The 22,176-nt window shown below is 41.7% G+C and overlaps 1 protein-coding gene across 1 annotated transcript in view; it reads left to right on the forward strand.

Moving 5' to 3' along the window:
* Prkar2b (protein kinase cAMP-dependent type II regulatory subunit beta) overlaps positions 1 to 22,176 on the forward strand; it is a 95,212-nt gene that overhangs the window by 15,181 nt on the left and 57,855 nt on the right. The window contains exon 2 of the mRNA XM_057782836.1: positions 4,427 to 4,462. Within this exon, the coding sequence (XP_057638819.1) occupies positions 4,427 to 4,462 (36 nt within the window). The remainder of the gene's footprint in view (positions 1 to 4,426; positions 4,463 to 22,176) is intronic.

The raw sequence follows: 22,176 nt of genomic DNA on the forward strand, positions 1-22,176 counted from the left end.
GACACTGAAACTTTGCTGGTAGGCCATGACCTCGTGGTGATACACAGATTAATAGAAATGGGTTAATTTAAGAGGTAAGAGTTAGCCAATAAGAAGTTAGAGCTAATGGGCCAAGCAGTGATTTAATGAATACAATTTTTGTGTGGTTATTTCAGTTCTGGGCAGCCAGGACGAACAAGCAGTTCCTTGCCGTTAGGCCTCTAGATAGAGGGGAGACAGGTGTGACCCAAAGGCAAATGGCAGTCTATACAGGTAATGTGGGATTCCCCTCTGTATGCTGTAAATATGTGTTATTACCGTTGGTTAATAAAGAACTGCTTTAGCCAGTGGCTTAGCAGAGTAAAACCAGGTGGGAAATCTGAACAGAGATATATATATAGAATAGGTGGAGTCAAAGAAATGCCATGTAGCTAGCTGTCAAAAGAGATAGACGCCAGATCTTTACCAATAAGCTACAGCCTTGTGCCGATACACAGATGAATAGAAATGGATTAATTTAAGATGTAAGAGTTAGTTAATAAGAAGCCTGAGCTAATAGGCCAAGCAGTGTTGTAATTAATACAGTTTCTATGTTACTATTCAAGTCTGGGTGGCTGGGAATGAAGGAGCAGTCTCTGCCTACAAAATACAGGAAAAGGGGGAAAACCCCTTGTTAGGATGAGCTGGTTTGTTTTGATTGGGCTTGTTAATTAGAGTAGCCAAATGGGGATCTTTTGAATGCTGGACTTCAATACTTGGATAGCTGGACCTTCATGGTCAGTCTTAAGAGAAGAAAGTGGCCAAATAAGGGAATAGACCTTGGTGACTAGCTTTAGGAATATAATATTCTAACAGTTTAGCAAGGCAGAGGGGATGGGGGAAGGGTAAAGCCTGCCGGAGCCATATTTACCTTGTTCTGTCGTCCACTAGAGCCCTTCAGTACGTATTGGGTGCTACTTGGCAAAATATTTTGTTGATCTTTTAAAATTTTAGTTTTTTTCTTGGTTCAAGGGTGAACTTTATTTGATTTTTTTAAACATTGATCTACGTTAAATCAATTCATTCTGAACTGGGTATTTATTCTGTCAAAAATAGCTTATACATTTCCATTTACAATTTGACTAATCTTTTATTTAGTCAACTAACAGATATAAAAAAGTGTTTATTTCTTTAGAGAGAGAGAGAGAGAGAGAGAGAGAGTATTATGAGGACAAGAATGCTAATTATTTTACAGAATCTGGCTTTCCTCCTGCTCTCTTCCCCGGCGTGGCTCCTGAGAGAGCGTGTAGGTCATTGCTGGCCAGATGCACACTTACTTCAGTCTCCTCCCCTATGCTGCTAACTAGATTAAAACTTCAGAAAAAATGTGATATCGTAACTTCCTTCTACAAGTGTACGCAGGAAAGGCTTGTTGCTTTGTCTCTTAAAGAGAGTATGGGGGTTTAGATATGAGGGTCTAGAAATTTGCTAATTACCAAACACTGTACATGTCTTGACAGGGCAAACTACCTGCCCTGTCACAACCCATCTGGTTAACTGTTCATTCCTAGACCCCATTTATTGTGAAGATCATCTTCACGTGGCTCATACGTTCACAATTTGAAGGTAGATCTAGACTCTCAAAAGCCTGTCAGGGAGGGACACACGAAGGAGTGTAATTTGTGGTGTTTAGGTAGATATGGACTTCAGCATATGAGGAAGAAGACAACATGGTTAGACTCTCCCACCTGTGTGGGACTTTGAAGAACATGAATGTTGTGGATGGAGTCTGGCCAAATGGATTGTTCTGGTCACTCACATACCACAGACTGCGTGGCAGCAATGGGATAGTTTTCTAAAATCACGTCAGAGTAAAATTCCAGACAAAACAAAGTACAAGAAGGAAGGAAGGAAGGAAGGAAGGAAGGAAGGAAGGAAGGAAGGAAGGAAGGAAGGAAGGAAGGAAGAAAATCTTTTGATTCATATGATAGTTCTGCTGGGGAAGTTAAAAAACTATTATTTCTGTGTTCAGTGTGTGTGTGTGTGTGTGTGTGTGTGTGTGTGTGTGTAGGAGGGAGAGAGAGAGTAAGAGTACACATGGAAGTCGGGAGACAGCTCTATGAAGTTTACTCTTTCCTTTTCCCTTTACATGGTTCTAGGGGTGCTAAGCCATCTTGACAGCCCACTACTGGGAAAATCTATATATTGAAACTGTATAAAGTAGTCATGTGCATATGTTTGCACAGTTAGTATCTAGGCTCAGATGGTTACAAATAGACTCTTGCAGACTTGAATGTCTAGCAGGTTATTGAAAAGCCCTACAGGGGCTCGCAACATGATTTATTTGTGAGAGAGCTTACCATACAAAGTTTGAATCTAAGTTTGGATCCCTGAAAAACACATAGAGCCCTGTGAGAGTGAGTCTGGAATCTCAGTGCTCCTCTGTGGACACGGGAGGCAGAGACAGCAGGATTCCTAGAAGCTTGTAGCCAGCTAGCTTGGCATAGGTGGAGGGAAAATAAAAGACAAAAGCTAAAACTAACAATTCCAAGAGACTGTCTCAAACAGGCTGGAAGGGAAGCTTGAAAACTGAAGGTCACCCTCTGCTATAGAGCAACGCACATGCATGAACACACACAGTATCCACACACACACACAAGGATACAATAATAACAGGTGTCGTACAGAACACAACCCTGGGATGCAGGACTATCCTTCTTGTGCAGGAGTGTTCAGAGGTTGACTGTCACGGTTGTGCTCTGAATTAGTCTGACAATTAAAATAGTTCCCACAATTTCAGAAGACATCTGGATGTATAGGAGTATGGTGGGACATATGGATATCATATTCAAGACCCTAGGCTTTGATCCCTTCCGAAAGGAAAAGACGCTCTAGATGATAGGATCATTGTGGGAAATCTTCTTTAAAGAAAAATGGAGAAATGTAAGGCCCCTGGCCTGGAGAACATACCTCACCGGAGGCCACTGTGGCTTCTGAAGAGGCTGGTGGGCTGGGGCACTGAGCAAGGGGGCTGTGTTCCGTCCCAGGGCTGTGATTGGCCTTTTACCTTCACCTGCCCAGGCTCCCTCGCCTGCATTCCTGTGGTTGGATTAATCTCTGCTGTCTCAAGTCATCCTTGAAAGCCTTGAACTCAGAGATCTGCAAGCCTCTGCTTCCTCTGTGCTGAGATTAAAGATGTGCACTAGCTTATATATTGTTTTAATAGGTGGATTTTCAGTTATTTCACAAGGTTAACCCTTTATGTTAGTGAAGATTGGTATGGAGGAAAATGCACTGAGCTCTTACTGTATAGTTTCAAAACTCAGTTCTTCCCCTCTCTGTCCTCCCCTCCTTTTTTCTGCAGTGTTTCTAGGTTTTTAGCCTCAAACTTTGCTGCAGAATGTGTGTTTGTGTGTGTGTGTGTATGAGAGAGAGAGAGAGGGATCTACCGCAAGTTCATCTCTTTTTAAAAATTTCACTGTAGCATTTCCTTATCAAAACCACATAGAGATAATGAAGTTTAAAGCTTGGAGCATCTGCCTCACGTAGCCTTTCTCCGAATCCTTGTTCCTGTGCCAACATATTCTTCATTGAACCACAGTGCTGGGAAGAATTGTGTCTTCTCTGTCTCCATAGTATAAACAGCCTTCGTAATTGCCGCTTTAGAAGTCTTAAAGTGTTAACACATAGCATAGCAGACCCATGATTTTTTGAATACACATGCTGGCCTTTCTACGTAACGTGAATCACTCATCTATCCATTTCCCTTAAAAGAACATCAGAACTTTTCCATTTCTTGAGATATTTATGTCTGCACATCCCAAAACTGAGTGTGATCAGGCTGTGGACAGACAGAACAGTGGGTGCGGTGTGCCCCAGCCTGCACCCACAGCTTCCTGTGTGCACACTGTATGTCGTGGACGTCTTACACACTATTGCGTCTAGGGCTGGCAAGGGTGGACGATCCTTCACCTAAGTATGAGTTTGAACATTTTCAGAATTTCGTTTCCTTTTCAAAAGTCTACTGCTCAAGCAGCCTGTTTATATGTTGCTTTTCCTTTCTCTATAGCTCTTCCTCAAGACGAGAAGGACAGAGCTTAGCTGGCCCTTGGTGTAGCTGCCCCTTTGTTTCCTAGCAGCATTTATAGGTTTGTTCTCCTCCAGTTAGGTGGCATAAATGTGCTTTAACAAAGGGTTTTTATTTAAAGTCTTTAGGGGAAATTAATTTGATAGGTGAAACATTGAGTTTACGTTACGTTTCTTTAGGGATTTTTATTTCGTTTGTTGGTAGTAAATGCTTTATTCTGACCATTTAATTTTATATGGTTTGTATTTATTCCTGTATTATTTATACATTCTAGTTTATATTGAACTTATGGAATTACTTAACTGACTTGAGTCTCTCTTGGTTTTAAGATTAAATACAATTTTAAAAATCTAATCATATTATTCTGCTCTTTTCTTTTAGCTCCAGTTATAAACCGGTTCACAAGGCGTGCCTCGGGTAAGTCTGTCCTACGGAGTTCACTTGCTGCTAATGGTGACATTTTAAAGATGATAGTTGTGCTGGACAAAACTGTACAAAGAATAATTAACAGGGGGAAATAACCTATCTGTTCATCTTTTTTTCTAAGAAGAACCCCAGTGTAATATGATATATTAGGAATTAATTGAAAATTGATTAATCCGCGAGTCTGTTTAAGTCCCACTGTGGCCCAGGCTTCATCTCAGTCTGCACATTTTTCCTTGCTTTTGACAATATGGCTACTTGGGTGACTTTCTCACTCACCAGATGAGTTTAGTTAGAAGCAGTGGTTTAACAAATGGGCAAAGGAGACCTAGAAACGAGAGGGGGCATTTTTAACCATTAGCTGGAGCCCTCTAGAGTGGGAGAAAACCACCTGACATTTTTAGTCGCTGTCTTAAATATTCCCTGGCACCCTGAAATGGTGATCGGTGTGGGCCCTGTGACCCATGGGAAAAAGGGCACGCAGCTAAAGGCATTTCTGTCTACACCAGTTTCAGTAAAGGGAGTTGGGGTGTGGAAATGGACCCGTGACTTTCTGGGAAATTCACTCCGTGGAATATCTTCTCTGAGAGAGGACTGATGGGTGTACTGCATTTACTTTGGGAGGGCCACTCTTCCTCTTATGTACAGGTAGAATTATTCTACTCTTGTATGCAGTGGCCAGGTCTGTAAAGACGGAAAGTAAGAAGGTGTGCTGCATTGCATGCTTATTTTAAACAGTTAATGCACGATGCAGGCTTTAGTGCCTTCTGTGGAACAGGCTGTGTTTGTGTCTGCAAGGCACTGAACTTTATCCAGAGCAGAGCCGTGAAACACGATTCTCAAAAACGGTAGAAACCAGGAAGAAACAACTGTAATCAACGTCGTGTATCTCGCCTTTTGAGTGTGAGTCCATCCAGTGGGAACAGCTGGGGGTCTTGGAATCATCCCCCTTTCTGCCCTGTGCTGTGTGAGTGAGACGTTTGTTTATGAGTAAGTTCCATTAGTATTTTTATATGATGTATTCACCAATATTTGATGACTCAGTATATAGATTAGTATTCAAACACCATTATTTTACCTCTCCCCCCCCTAAATGTGCATGCATCCTCTGTATCTCCTTAGGACCTGGCTGGAAATGTAGCTGATGGAATAGTAACTAGCAAATACAATTCAAATGTATTCTTTTCCGGGCCGACAGACATTTGGAAGTGCAAGTGAAACGAATAAAAAAAATTATTATAAAATAACAATAAGCCAGCGGGCAGTGGTGGTAGTACTTGATGTTAATCCCAGCACTCGGGAGTTCAAGGATACCCAGGGCTACACAGAAAAACTCTGTCTCAAAACAAAACAAAGACCCAAGACAGAAAACCAAAATAATAACAGCAACAACAACAACAAAATTGAGCCTAAAAGGAACAAAATTGCCATAATGTATGCTGAAGACCATTATGAATGGGTCAATGTTGATTGCGAATACAAGAGTACTTTGTAGAATGCCCCTGGTCATTTGTTCACTGTACATACATACTTTCAGACTTTGAGCAGAGAGAAATGAAATCATATGTCTTAGGAAAACAACAATAATGTTGTATATGGGAGAATGAGGATATAGTTAATCATTTACATACCTATATTTTGCCTTCTTATATTTCTTATGAAAAATTTTCTACATAGTTCCTGGCTGCAAACCATAGAATCTGTCTTGGGTACTCTGGGAGGGAAATTCTGCAGTTCTGCTAGTGGAGGAGCCCTTCAGCTTCTTATAAAGGAACATTTCCTTAAAAAAAAAATCACTTGTTAAAAATATAGAAAATTGTATGTAATTACTGAGATTGCCTGAGGAGTCTTTTGGGTTGAGTTTAATTTCAGTCATATTTTCCTCTTAGAATTAAACTGTAAAACTCTTAAGAACTAGAATCTGTAAGAAAGAAAATCAGTCAGATAAAATCACCCAGAAGTCTTTGAGTTTGTTTCTTTTATAATAATAATTTAAAAAAGAAACCCCTGTATTCATTACAAAATAAGACAGAAAACACTGTGTGTTACAACAGTGTTGGTGGTGCTGGTGCTTGGTCAGTGCTGCATGGATGAAAACTCAGTGAGATGCAGTTTCTCATATTCTAAGTTCCTTATACCCCTGAGTTTGGAACTTTCTGTATTTATATTACATCAATTAAAAATAATTTTCGGACATGACTCAGTTAAATAAAACATTCTTCTCTTATACTTTGTTGTTCTGGTTCGTGAGGACGAGAAGTATGTTTATAAGACACTTACAGGCACACTATTTAGGCTCGTGCTTATTTTTTTACATTCACTTTTATTTGTATGAATGTATATGAAGAGACACCATGACCACAGCAAGTCTTACAAATGAAACTTTTACTTGGGTCTGGCTTACACTTTCAGAGGTTCAGTCTGCTATCATTATGGCAGGGAGCATGGCGGCATGCGGGCAAACATGGTGCTGGAGCTGAGAGTGCTACCCCTTGCAGGTAACAGGAAGTCCACTGGCTGTCACACTGAGGGCAGCTTGAGAAAAAGACCTCAAAACCTCTCGGTGACACACTTCCTCCAGCAAGGCCACACCTCCTAATAGTTCCACTCCCTTGGGGGGGGCGTTTTCTTTCAAACCACCACACCCACAAACCTGTCAGTTATTGGTCCTGTAAGTAAAAGGGCCAGTTGTTGTCAATATTGCTAAACAGAGTTCCTATTGCTTTAAGTCCTCAGTTTTCAGAAGCCAATTCACTTCTTAGTGCAGGGTGAAGGCTGTGGCAGCCTCACGAATGGAATAGAATATATATTCTAATGCTAGAAATATAGAGCCTGGCCCTGCAGGTCTGTTGGGTAAGTTCTATGAAACATGAAGGTGGTTGTTGCTTGCCTACTAAAACACAACTGCAGTACTCTTAGGGTGTCTTCCATGCAGCGCCTCCTTAGACCCACAGCACCTTACAATACTGTTATTAAAAGAAAATGTCTGCTTTTGTTCATTTCTTTTGAGGAAGGGGCGTTTGTAAACTCTTCTTTTAAAAACAGAGAACTGTTTTTCTCCTCCTTTCCTTTCTTCCTCCTTCTTCCTCGCTCCCTCTCCTTCTCCCCTACCCTTCTCCCTCGCTGGGAGGCTCACAATAATATTCAAGCTTGTCCTAAGGGCGAAGTGGTTTCAGTAAGACCCCCAACAAACGTCTAGTCTCTCCAAAGTACTAGTGGTAATGCATCTTTTGCAGAGTATGCTTTAAATACAGCCAGCAAAACCCTCACGAGGCATTGTACTGTAGCTCAGCAGAGAAAAGTGTTAGCCTTGGAGTCGTAACATTGACGTCAGTCTTTAATCAGAGTATCTCTTTTTTATTGTTTGCACATTATAGCATTCCAGCAGATACGAGTGTTTTCCCTGTGGTTTTATTTCTAAAGTGGGAGAGTGAGATCCAGCCAGAGACAATGCCTTGCCTTGTGAGGGCAGGTCACTCTTTTTATTTTCTAAACACAAGGTTTTATTTAGAAAAATATATATACAGAAAATTTCAAAGAATAGCTGAATGAACACATTGACCCAGATTCCTTGATTGTTAATTCATTATTTTGACACATTTGCACACTCCCCTTTCTTTATACACCCCCACACATATGCACACATATTTTTAGTTTTTGAGATGAAGGTATCTGTGTAGCCCAGGCTAGCTTTGAATTCAGGATTTTCCTCCCTCCCACCCTCAGGCTCCTGAGTGTCATCATTCCCAGTCACACTTTAATCTTTTATTGACCCTTTCAGGAATTCTAAATATTTGAGTGCTCAGCCGCTAAAATCAAGGACATCTTTCTACACGTGGGAATTTAGGGCTGTAAACTCGATATACTGTATCCTACTGTCCTTACAGTCAGACTTTTTCTGTTGTCCTACTAAGGGCCTCCCCCCCCATTAACCACTTTTGTGTCTTGGTTTTTCTTCTCTTTTGTAAATTGACTTCCTAGAATTTTTAAAATTTGCTTTTCTGGCATTTTGAAGGTTATTCCTGATCCATTATTAGCTGCTGTGAGTTCTTGGGCAGCGCAGACACTGCAACTGTTGGTCAGCTGTTGCCCACGGAGTCTGCGTTGATGTTTGGCGTTGCTTTCAAGGTCTGAAGCAGTCCTGTGCTAAGAAGCACTTGTTTCTTGTAAAGGATGCACACATGCATTCACACATGCACACAAGGACTTTTGTAAAGATAATTCAGTCTTTAATGTTTTGCCACGGGTGTAGATTTGTATAGTAAATTTTAACAAAGATAAACTTTTGTTATTTTTTCTAAAATTAGCATTAAGAAAATTTCAGAGCTGAAATTAAGGTTTGTTAGTCTCATATACTCAGTGTGTAAAGTGACATTAAAAGTAAAATGAGAAAAAATGCAAAATTAATTCTCAAGAAAATAGTGAAGCAGCTAGCAGCAGTTCACATCTTGAATCGGGAACTTACGTTTTGCCTTGTTTTGGAAATATTTTATAGCCTGGTGTTTGTCTGTGTCTCAGTGGTGAGAGCCCTCACCCGTGGTCCTTATTTTCCCCCAGACTGTTCTCAAATGAGTCTCCTCTGCTGAGATAAGGCAGTTAGGGCTGAATTTTGGCCCTGAAGTAAAGTCTGTCCTTACAACACTAGAAGCTAATCCTCACCTGTACTTCACGGCGCATGCCGAGAAAATGCTACTTTGCCTATTAGTTCACTAATTGATTCTGACAACATTACTGAGAGTCTCCTGGGTCCTAGGTGTACTGCTAGGGATGCAGGAATACGATGCCGACTGTGTGAAATTCACAGCCCATCAGGAAAACTGGCCGTGACTCATAGGATGACAGATGCCATGGTAACCACAAAGGAGAGAACGTTGTGCCGTTAGGACACAGCTCACAGGAAGAGCGAGAGCCATTAAAGCTGGTAACACTATGCATTTGACAGAGAACATAAGGATATTTGTGCTCCATCACTAATAGCTGCTTTTATTCAGCATCACTTTTAAAGTTTAGGCTCCTGAATAGCTTTCCTGAGACTCAGTTTCTCCAGGTGTGTCTTACGAGTTTTATTGCTGTGAAGAGACACCATGACCACAGCAACTCTTATGTAGGGAAGCATTTAATTGGGGCTGACTTACAGTTCAGAGGCTTAGTCCCTCATTATTGTGGCAGTGTGCAGGCAGACATGGTGCTGGAGAAACTGAGAGTTCTACATCTGTACCCACAGGCAGTAGAAGGAGACTCTGGGCCACTCTGAGAGTTGCTTGAATATATGAGACCTCAAAGCCCACCCCCACAGTGACACACTTCCTCCAACAAGGCCATACCTCTTAATATGCCACTCCCTATGGGCCAAGCATTCAAATACATGAGTCTGTGGGGTCGTTCCTATTCAAACTACCACATTCCACTGGCCCCATGTAGGCTTGTAGGCATAACATGATGCAAAATGCTTTTAGTCCAACTTCAAAAATCCTGTAGTCTATAAAAGTCCAGAGTTCAAAGTTTCTTCATGCAAAATCAGTCTCTCTTTCTCTCTCTCCCTTAGTTTTTTGAGATAGGGTTTCTCTGTATAACAGCTCTAATTGTCCTGGAACTCATTTTGTATACCAGGCCAGCTTCAAATTGAAATTCAAATCCATCCCTGCTTCCTGAGTGCTGGAATTAAAGGCATGTGCTACCACCACCTGCTCCACCCAGTAAGAGCCATATAATCTCCTAACTGTAATCCCCTATAAAATTAAAATAGAAAACAGATTACACATTTCCAATATATAATGGCACAGGGTATATTTTACCTTTCCAGAATGTAGGGAAGGAAGCATAGTGAGGAAATACTGGACCAAACCAAGACTGAAAACCAGCTGGGCATACTCCAGTCTCCACATCTCCTTGTTTGATGTCAAAATGTTCTTCAGATCTCCAGTTCTTTTCAGCTTGTTGACTGCAACACACTTCTCAGCAGGAATCCCAGGGCTTTGGCATCTCTAATGTCTTGGGTTCTCCAAGGCAGTCCTTCACAGCTGCACACAATGGCTTCTTTGGGCCTCCATGTAGGGATACTCTGGCCTCAGCAGCCTTCCTTGGTTGCAGAAGAAGATTCTATAACCCCTTTTTGTTATCCTTGAATCTAAAAGCCAGAATCATGTAGCCAAAGCTGCCAAGTTCTGCTGCTTGCTGGGACTGGACTATGCCCCACCCCCCCAACCCCACCCCCACCCCCCCACCCCCACCCCCCCCACCCCCGTTCAATTACATCTGTTTTCTATGGTTTCCTTTGGTTCTGGAACTTGCTCTGTAGATCAGGCTGGCCTTGAACTCAGAGATTGGCCTGCCTCTGCCTTCAGAGTGCTGGGATTAAAGGTGTGCACCACCACAACCAGCTCTAAACTTCTCTTTAATTCATTTTCACCAGTTGGTCTTGCCCTGAGGTCACCACTCCCTTTAATCTGTTTATCTTCGTGAACAGAGGACTTAGCTCCATTTCACTTCCTGGTGCCCCTTTTCTCCCCAATCTGTACATTTTGTATTTTTCCCTGTTCAGCTTGCTCCTTTTCATTATTAATCTTCATAAGAGTGAACTCTTAATAACCACCTGACAGAGTCAATACCAGGCTGTTTTTGAGATTTCCTTTACAAATGCAATTAATCCAAAACTCTTCACTTTAGCCTCAGGCAGAGTTTTCAGACAAGGACAAAAAACAGCCACATTATTAACTAGAGTGACACAAGACTGGTCTCTAGGCCACTAAAATTCTTCTCCTCTGGAACCCCTTGAGCTGGGCTCCCATAGTTCAAATCCCCCTTGTCACCCCTGTCTTCCCTGTTCCTACTATTATGGCCTGTTAAGCTACACTTAAAGCATTCCATTCCTAACTCAAGGTCTCAAGGTCTACCTTCCTCCTAACAAAAGCATAGTTAGGCTTATCACAAAAGTACCCTGGTCCCTGGTACCAACTTCTGTTTTAGTTAGGATTTTATTGCTGTGAAGAGACCATGACCCAGCAGCTCTTTAAAAAAAAATATTTGATTGGGGCTGGCTTACATTTTCAGAGGTTTAGTCCATTATCATCATGGTGTGTCATGGTCGCATGCAGACAGACACTAGAGGAGCTGAGAGTTCTACATCTTGATCTGCAGGCAGGTTCAGAGGAGACTCTGTACCACACTGGGCATAGAGCTTGAGCATATGAGACCTCAAAGCCCACCTCCACAGTGACACACTTCCTCCAACAAGACCAGGAGATGCCGAGAGCCTTGGAAGTCACCCTGGCAAGGATGGAACCCATGGCACGTCCTCATTACCAGCACACAGCCCTGGATCTTATCAAACAGGAATAGATAAAATGGATACATCAACTCAGCATAGCCATTCTTAATATGATTAGGGTTTAGGGTTTCTGCTGCACAAACAGAACCCTTTTCTGTTTCCTTGTTTTCTTTTCCTAATATATTATAGACCAGTCTATAATTCATTATAGACTTCTATAAAATGTGGAATTTCTATATTTCTATAGTATTTTCTAAATACTCTTATTTTTGGTTTATTAATCTTGTAGACAGCCACGGCTTAGGTGTCACGGCCTTGGTGTGATCTACAGGAAATATGGAAGTTCTCATAAAAAGATTTCATAAAAGAAAATTACAAATTTAGTTCCAAGAACCCATTATTCAGAAACCAAGCATTTTATTTTGCCAGAGTGGAGTTTTGTCAGCATGCATTGCCACAGGAATGAGTGGAGAGCCCTTGGTGGTAGGTGGCACATGGTAGCCATGTTCCAGGTTGTGATATATATGCTGTCACTTCTGCATGGCACACCTGCCTGTTCTCGTTGAAAGTGTATCACAGGCTTCTCTGGATTAGCCTTGGTACAATGTACTCTTACACACATTTCCTAGCCCTAGAGTCTGGATGCTCTCAGTGTGTGACACATGCGTTCCTGCTGCTGTTACTGACACATAGCCCCGATACTGTAATTTAGTTATCTTTGGCCAATCTCCACTCTCTAATATATGACCTCCCTCCCCTCATGGCCTTCTGGATGAGGTCGATATAAAGAAATCGTTGGGTTTTACTCTCAGGGTCCCATGCTTGGCCAGCTTGTGTGAAGCTCTGGATCTAGTCTCCTCTAATTCCCCACAGAATGTGAGCCGCGAGGGAACTGAGAGCGTTGGAAGGATGTGAGTGAAAATGAGGCTCGAGATTGAGATGATTGTGCTGGGGAAGGATGAGCATGTCATAGTTACGGGGCAAGAAGTGGAGGATGCGTGGTTTTGTTGGAATTATGGAAGCCCAACACAGATTGAGGATTGCCTCTTAGACAGTGTCTGGTGATGATGGTAAAGTTGGGGTGACTCTGGAATGTGCACCTCGATGTCGTGAATCTTGGAGAAGGATGGCAATGTAGGGAACTCTACAAGTCCTCCCCCTATCTTTCCTGTTGCAGCATACAAGGGGTGGCACTCTCTAAGAAAAGTAATGTTCTATGAAAAATGTAGACTCTGGTTCACTGTGGGAGAAGTGTTAGAAAGGAGCATAGGAGTAGACGGGAGAGCCCACAGGTCAACACTTCTACAGAGCACTCAACATTGTTGACGATGAAGCCGGAAGTACTCTGCATTCTTTTTTTTTTTTTGGTTTTTCGAGACAGGGTTTCTCTGTGGTTTTGGAGCCTGTCCTGGAACTAGCTCTTGTAGACCAGTACTCTGCATTCTTGAGGAAGTTGCAGGCAAAGGGGAAGTTCAAGGAGTGGAGAGATGAGTTTGGTAAAAACGTAGTTGTTGCTGGGTGATGGTGGCGCACGCCTTTCATCCCACCACTTGAGAGGCAGAGGCAGGGGGATCTCTGTGAGTTTGAGGCTAACCTGGTCTACAAAATGAGTTTCAGAACAGTCGGGGCTACACAGAGAAACCCCGTCTCAAAAAACAAAAGAGAAAACAAAACAAAACAAAACAAAAAAACCCAAACAACAACAACAAAATGTCTGAGAAAGCGTCGTCATGTGGATGACCAAGGGTAACACGGTTGAAGGCACGGTTGGACTGATGGGGTGTAGGGTTGCACTGATTCTCTGTAAATGCTTGTTTAAACTAAACTTAAGGCTACTTTTAACCTCCCAGTATTTAACTGCAGAAGGCAGTAAGAAATGAAGAGGTCCTAAGTGGGGCAATTATTTTCCACTTACTGATTAAATATTTAGTAAGAACTTACAGTGTTTAGCTGTAGGCTCAGCCAAGGGAAGACAGTGATGAGGGTCTTTGGATCCATTGGTTATTCCATGTGATCTGGATAAACTACTTAAAGCGGTCTCCTGTAAAAATTGCTTATTGTGATGGTTCATGAAGAGAATGATTAGAAAACTCTGGGTGTAATCCCTGCCATGTACTAAGGGCTAAATGTGTTTTAATTAGTTCAATGTCTCAAAATTCAATAGAACCAAATGTCCTAATATCCATTCTGGTTTTTTTCCTTCTGTGTATTACTGCTCTTAATTTTAATTAGTTGAAGTGTGTAAGTCCATATATGTTGGACTTAGCACTACCCCAAATTTGAATTAATTATTGTAATCACATGTGTGGAAAATTTCTTTAGCTAAGAGCAGAAAAACATCTTCTCTTCCCTAAATTATCAGCTGTATCTATAGACTGTTTTTTGAAAACTGAGATTCCCTTTTAAAATTTCACCTTGTAGAGTTGGAGGTTGTAGCTGAAGGGGTCAAAGTCCATGTCAGGATGAGGGCAGAGATCACTCTGAGATGATTCATCAGTCACAAATGTTTTCAACAATTTCCAGTTCCCAACCTTTTCTCATCTGTCACTTTGTAAAAGAATAAAATTCTCTAGTGGGGCTATGTAACGCGATTTCTAATTGGTCCTAATAATAAAAACCCAGAGTCAGGTATTAGGGGGGTAAAAGCTGAAAGATCAGAGAAGCAGAACAGCCAGCCACTAGTTCTTACCTCTACGAAATGGGGTATTCTGTCTCTATATGTCCTCAGACTGAATGCTTGAACTCTTGTCTTCTCTCACCTCATAGTCCTCTCTCTGCCCAGCCATTTCCATTCCTGTCTCCACCTACCTAGTGCTAGGATTAAAGACCTGTGACTCCCATGTACTGGGATTAAAGGTGTGAGCCACCACCACCTGTCTCTGTTTCTCTTTTAGATTGCATCAATCTCGTGGCCTTAAACTCACAGAGATCCTTCTGCCTCTGCCTCCCCAGTGCTGGGATTAAAAATGTGTGCCTTTAATCCCAGCATTTGGGAGGCAGAGGCAGGCGGATCTCTGTGAGTTCGAGACCAGCCTGGTCTACAAGAGCTAGTTCCAGGACAGGCTTCAAAACCACAGAGAAACACTGTCTCGAAAAACCAAAAAATAAAATAAAATAATAAAACTGTTGCCTTATATTAAATAAAATAAAATAAAAGTGTGTGCCATCACCGCCTGACCTCTATGGCTAACTAGTGGCCAGTTCCGCACTCTGATCTTCAGGCAAGCTTTATTTGTTAAAGCACAAAGTATCACCACAAGGAAAAGGGCTGTTTGATGGAGGATCGGTTAGGCTGGTTCTGAAAGCCAATGCTGTTGCTGGTGAAATGAATCGGGCTTGGGTGTGGGCCACCAGCGTTCTCAGTGCTGCTTCCCCAGTGGCGGCTGAGGAGAGTCACTGGCAGTTCTTCACAGGGGATTTTAGACCATCTCTGTTTAACAGGCACAAAGATTCAATTCCCAAGGTTATGCCTAAGGTCATATTCTTTTTATCTTCAGTATTATCGAAATACCAAGTCAAAATAGTTTCAGATATTTTATTAAACAGGAGTAGGAGCAATAGAACTATAAAACTGTTGCATACTTCATCATCAAATCACGTGGGTATTTATGACTGTTCATGGGAAACAAGTCAAGCCACGTCTAGCTTTTCTTTTTTGAGACAGGGTCTCATGTAACCCAGGCCTCAGCATCATCAGGTAGCCAAGGATGACCCTGGGCTTAGTGTGATTCTGGTGTCTCATGTGTGTGTCTCCATGCCTGTTATGCGGTGCTAGGGACTTAACCTTGTTCTTTCTGAGCTTGTGCTCTGTCCTTCCAGTTTGTAGCTATTTTCTGTCGTGGTTTTCATCCTGAATTTTAAAATCACATTAAATATTCTTATGATAAATTCCAACACATCAAAAGCATTTGTTGAATAAATTCTATTGCTAGCATTGTTTTTTTCTATATAGGCTCTTATAGGTGAGGAAGTTAAATTAGTGTTATTATTAATAGGGTTATAGGTATTTCTACTATTTTAAATACGGTCTTCGAATTTTATCCTGTTCATCGCTAAATTTTCTGTGCTCTGAATTATGGGTTTGCATATTTATGTTTTTTTAGTTCAAGTAACTGATTCCGATTTATTTCAATTTAAATTTCACTGATACCCAGTTTCCTTTACAACGTTTTAGAAATCTGAAAATACCACATTATTATTCAAATTATTGAAAATGTACTGCGATGTTGAAATTATGATATTGAGTGTCTAAACATATCCTTACCCGTGTTTCTAGAAATTGTTTGTTTACATTTTATTCAGATTTATTATTAATCTTTATTTCTCCCTCAAGAAGGCGAATACAACCGTATTATCTGGAAAATTCAGTTGAATTTATACGCATATGCTCTTTGTTAGTTTGTTTTTAAGACAGGGTTTTTTTGTCTGACTGGCCTGGAACGAGCTTTGTAGACCAGGCTAGCCCTGAGCTCACAGAGATCCGCCTGTGTCTCCCTCTGAGGGACAGGATTAAAGTCATGAGCTTAGTTTGTATACCCTTCACATTCTTCAAGCCAAACGGTAAGTTAATGGTATAGGAAATACCCGAGGATGACACTACAAACTGAATATGCCATGCTTGATTGGTTTGCAGCATTGTAATTAATAACTATCACATTCCTTTGTCATGTGGATCCTATAAAAGATGCATCAGCCCGCTTCCATCTGTTTGTAGAATATAGAAACAGGTGTGATAAGCCTTGTAAGTAGTCTAACAGCTGAAATGTTAGATAGTAGATGTGGTCTGATGATTTAGAAAAGAGATAAGGCACGGGGAGGAGGTGTAACGGGTGAGACTGTGTGAGAGTTGGGACTTGGCCTCTCCATTTTAATTTTTAAATTTGAAACGCTTCCCAGCTTCTGTATTGTCAGTAACAGTGAATTAGAATCTTTTTTAAATTTAATTTTGACCTTTTAATGATGAGGTCCTATTTCCTACTATAAAGCTGAAGTATTACTACTTCCCCCCATTGGAATCCTGCGCATCCATATTGATGCCATTGTAGTTGTGATCAGTACACAACAGAATTTCATTAGACCAGTGTTCTGCAACAATGGAGTTTAGAGTCTAGACACAATGTGGTGTTGTGTAATTGCGCCGTAAAAATACATTCATATTTGATGTATGTAGAAGTGGAGTTGCTTAGCCAAGGCTGTAAGAGTGGGGAATTTGTTCAGATGTTGTCAGATGTCCTATAAAACAGCACACTAATTCATCGTCCTTCCTTGGTTTAATATAGTGTGAAGCAGTGTTACAGGACACTTAAATGTTTCCAATGTTACAGATCAGTTACTTGGCTGGTATTTCCTTATTTACTAAGCCTCTGTGCTCACCATTTACCACCTCTAGTTACCCTGAGTGGCCTGGTCCGTCTCTTTTCTTCATTTCTCATTTGTGTTTGGGCTCAGGCGCTCCTAAACTGTGAATTCAGATCTGGGCTGCCCAGCTGCTCACTAAGTACTTGACCTTGAGAGGATTGCTAAGTATCCAGACACCAGTCTAATACTGTTAAAAAAGTAGTGGCGGAAACACCAAGTTCACAGAGTATTGTTGATTTGTGAGACTATGACGTATGCTTGCTAAGATTATTGATACTACTAAGGGTTTTAAAAATGAGTAGAATGTCGAATGTCTTCGTAATGTCTATATAATCGTCAGTATCTCCTTCTTTACAAGGTGACAATCAGATAAATTATGTCAATATATTTCCTAGTATCAGAAAATCCTCATACTCATGTGATGAGCTCTGCTTCTTCAAACATGGTTAATTATGGTCTTAAAGCGGAAGTAACACATCATACCAGAGTAAACACTTGAACCCAGAATTAAGCTCTTGAATCTCAGGCACAATTCAGAAGGCGTTATTGGATGAGCATTCTGCCTTAGGGGTTGGAGCTAATGATTATACAACTGGAATCTGTTCTTGAAGAGCCCAGTGGTCATGGCAAGAGATGCTGGTCAGATATGAGTATCGTATCGTGCAGGAGACTACATGGAGCATGGCATTCTGCATCTGTCTCACAGTTTCACATGTGTTAAGATCACGTATACCGTATGGCATTTAAAATAATAGTCACAGCCGGGCGGTGGTGGCGCACGCCTTTAATCCCAGCACTCGGGAGGCAGAGGCAGGCGGATCTCTGTGAGTTCGAGGCCAGCCTGGTCTACAAGAGCTAGTGCCAGGACAGGAACCAAAAAAGCTACGGAGAAACCCTGTCTCGAAAAATCCAAAAATAATAATAATAATAATAATAATAGTCACAGTGTCATTATCTACAACTGCAAGAGAACTTTACCCAAATGTAGGAAAGTGTTGCTGTTATAATTTGCACCTTTTAGGGATATAAGCCTCTCTGAAGTAGTTGTATTGTCTTGATAGCACAAATCCTTTTAAGTTTGATGTAATTTTAAACTGACTATAACAGAAAAGTGAAATAAATACCTGTACATTTGCACAAATTATGTTTGTGTAAAATGAGGACATAATTGTTCCAAGATCTGGTTTAGGAAAATCCCTCCCTCCCTCCTTCCCTCCCTCCCTCCCTCCCTCCCTCCCCTCCTTCTTTCTTTCTTTCTTTCTTTCTTTCTTTCTTTCTTTCTTTCTTTCTTTCTTTCTTTCTTTCTTTCTTTCTGTTTGTTTTTAAGGTATGGGGGAGTACAGCCAAAAGCATCTAGAAGAGTCCAGTGCATGGAGAGAAAGTAATAAGTATGACCAGCAGATTGGACCAGGCCTTGAGAAGAGAGGGAGGGAGAGATAGAGAGGAAGACAAAGAGAGGACAAAAGAGAGTGAGCTCATGCTGAAATGGTAGGGTTATTAGGAATGAGAACCTGGGGAAGGGAAACCCATGAGCTGGAGAAGTTTAGGGTAGGCAGCGGAGTGAAAGAACCAGGATACCAACATGGACTCTCTTAACAGGATTCATGATACTGCAAGAGCCCAGAGACCAGCATACACTCCAATGTACCAGTAGGCACCAGGGGTAGCCATTTGTCTCTTTTGGGACCTTGACAATGCCTTAGGACACTTCAGAAAAGCATGGTACTACCCTTATTTCTGTCTTTTTTTTAAAAATCTCAAAACGACTGAGGACATTAGTAATATGGTATGGCATGGGGTAAAGATAGTTTCTATTGAAAAAACAAGTTCCATGCTTTGAGTCACTTTGTCTACAAACTCGGAATAGAACCAAAGCCTGGCATTCAAAGGGAAATGCTTGAAGTGACATAATAGTTGATCACTTACTGGCTGCTTACCTCAAGCTAGGAACCTTTCTAAGTGTTTTTGTGTTATTGATTTGACTTTTTTTTCATTTATTTTACATACCGACCACAGTTTCCTTTCCTTCCTCTCCTCCTGTTACTTCCCCCCACTCCCAGTCATCCCACTTCCCCCCATTCCTCCATCCACTCCTCCTCCTCTCCATTCAGAAAGGAGCAGTTCTCCCATGGGAGTCAACAAAGCATGGCCCATCAAGTTGAGGCAGGATCAGGCTCCTACCCCTGCATCTTGATGGACAAGGCAACCTAGCATGGGGAATGGGTTCCCAAAAGCCAGCTCATGAGACAGGAACTGGTCTTGATCCCACTGCTAGGGGCCCCACAAACAGACCAAGCTATGTAACTTGTCACACACATGCAGAGGGCCTAGGTAGGTCCCATGCAGGCTTGCAGCTGTCTGTCCAGAGTCCATGAGCTCCCACTACTTTAGGTCAGCTGGAATGACTTATTCTTTTTTTATATACATTTTTAATTGATATTTATTGAGCTCTACATTTTTCTCTGCTCCCCTCCCTGCCTCTCCCCTCCCTCCTTCAATCCTCCCTCAACGTCCCCATGCTCCCAATTTACTCAGGAGATCTTGTCTTTTTCTACTTTCTACTTCCCATGTAGATTAGATCTGTGTAAGTCTCTCTTAGTGTCTGCATTGTTGTCTAAGTTCTCTGGGATTGTGGTTTGTAGGCTGGCTTTCTTTGCTTTATGTTTAAAAACCACCTATGAGTGAGTACATGTGATAATTGTCTTTCTGTGTCTGGGTTACCTCAGGAATGACTTATTCTTTAAAGTAACTCTATATAACAGGCACTATTCTAGAACAGAGCTAAGATAAACATATTCACTGGCCAAATCTTTGCCTTGGTTACATAGCAACCAGTGGGAGGGACAAGACGGAGATTCAGATATACTGTTTGCACAGTTGTGTGCTGCATACCAGAGTTCTGTCAACACTGAATACATACCCAAGGGTGGCTCCTTATTTTACAGATGAGCAGTGGACTTATAGTGGTTGTAATGTGCAATTATTACCGAGGCATCAGGTAAGAGGCTAAGTCTCTGTTCTGAGGTCTGCTGCTTGTCTTCCTCAAAACAAACAAAAGCCGGAAAAGCCTTGGTGAAGAGGAGGGATTTCTGTTCAGTGTGGCTGCCTCTGGGAAGGTAGACCTAAGAGCTGTATTCAGGGGTGCTGAGCGGTGGTCCGTCCTCAAGAGGGAAAGGAGCAAATTCAGGACAGGAAACATGCGCAGTAGAGCAATCTCGGTCACACTGTGGTCTAACTGGTCATTATCAGCAATTGGGAAGTTGATGTCACTGAGGTAGCGGTGCCTGCCAGCAGCAGTCCGAGCACTTGGAGATGGAAAGGAGAATCACGAGATTGGATCCAGTGTGGCCTGTTGACCTGTTTAGAGACCTTGTCTTGGAAGGAAAAGAAATAGAAATTTGCTTTTGTATGAATTAGTTTGATTCTTGCCACAGGATATTTATCAGTTCCTGAAGTCCCTGGTGACTGTAGGAAGACATGACTTGGAGAAAAGTGTGCATCAGAAAGGTAAAGTGAGTGAGGCCTCCAATTTAGGACAATGACTTCTAGGCACCGTGCTAGTGGTCTGGAACACCAGATGTTATAGAACATTGACAGTTGGCAATCTGTCAGCAATAGCAGGGGAGACACAATGTCTGCAGTAGCCTGAGTAACTCCCTGCTCATGGGGTGTCAGGTAAAGCTGGATCTTTGTATAACAGGAAAGAACTTCAGAATGAATCAGAGTGAGGTAAAGTTTGCAAAGGTATTCACTCCTAAGCTTCTGTGGGAGAGGAGGACAGATCGTGTTGGCTTAAGAGAAGGACAGCCACACCTGGCAGAGGGATGTGGGTGCCTGTTTGCTTTGTTAAGAGAGTCCTGCTTAGGTGTCTCTGCAATGGCTATGCACATATCTTATGGCTTTCTGGTTTACATTGCACAAAGGGTGCCATTTGTAACAAAGTTTAGTAGTATGTAAGAAATATGGTCTTCTTTCCTTACTCCTCTTATCTGAAAGGTAAAAATGAAATTATAAGGTGGTTTTTATGAGGTGTGCTGTTTGGATTTAGAGACAAAAGGAGTACTGTCCACTAACATTTTGGCCCTAAGTAAACAAGATTTGTTGTTCTTAACATCCTTGTTTTGAGATGTCTTTCAGAAAACACGCACCAATTTTATGGACAGTCTAAAAGTTTTTGCACCCAGCCAGCAGTTAGATAGATCCTGTTAGGTTTTAAGAAAGGGGGTCAGGGAGAAGGGTGCAGGTTCCAGAGACTGTCTGTCAGCTTCATTAACTCCCTAAATATATGTGGTATGGTGTGGAGTGGGGGGGTGGATGGGTGCACACACGTACCTGCCTGCCTGCCTGTCTATAGGTCTGTATCATTGTCTCCGTTGGCACACTCACCTGCAAATGAAAGAGACAGGCAAACCCAGAGCTCCTGGATGCTCACTCCTGTTTTCCCACTTGCCAGTGTGACTGCAGGTGACCCCTATGGATGTACATCTTTCTCTCTTGAGAAACACTGTTGTGTGCAGTAGACTATTACCTCATGTAGAATGACAAGAACTAGCACTATGGGACAGATGTCATTGTTCTTTTAGAAGAATAGGCCATTATCTTGCCTAGCAATTCATTCAGCTACTGAAGGAAGAATTCCCAGGGAAGAAATAATACTTTACTTTTATGTCAGTATCTTTAAAGAGATACCGTGGGGATTCAAGGTCAGCCTTTCATCTTAGAAACCATTTTTTAAGTGTTTAAAAAAAGGTTTTAGTGTTTATCTGTGCTTGTGTTTGTGTTCATACGTGTATGCACCGTTTGTATGCAGTACTCTCAGAGGCCAGAGAGGGCATCAGATCTCTCGAGCTGCCGTTACAGGTAGTGAGTGATAGGACCAAACTGAGGTCCTCTGGAAAAGCAGCAAGCGCCCTTAACTACTAAGCCTTCTTTCCAGCTCCCTTAGAATCTATTTATAATGTTATTTTCTTAAGCAAACAACCACTTGCTTCCATCACACTATACAAAATAAAATAATTACACTTTAAAATCTGATTTTTTTTAAGTTTGTAAGTGCTTCCATTTTATAAGAGGACAGTTGTTT

The sequence above is a fragment of the Chionomys nivalis genome, chromosome 10 (genome assembly GCF_950005125.1).
Source record: "Chionomys nivalis chromosome 10, mChiNiv1.1, whole genome shotgun sequence".
In the NCBI taxonomy this organism is placed as follows: domain Eukaryota; kingdom Metazoa; phylum Chordata; class Mammalia; order Rodentia; family Cricetidae; genus Chionomys; species Chionomys nivalis.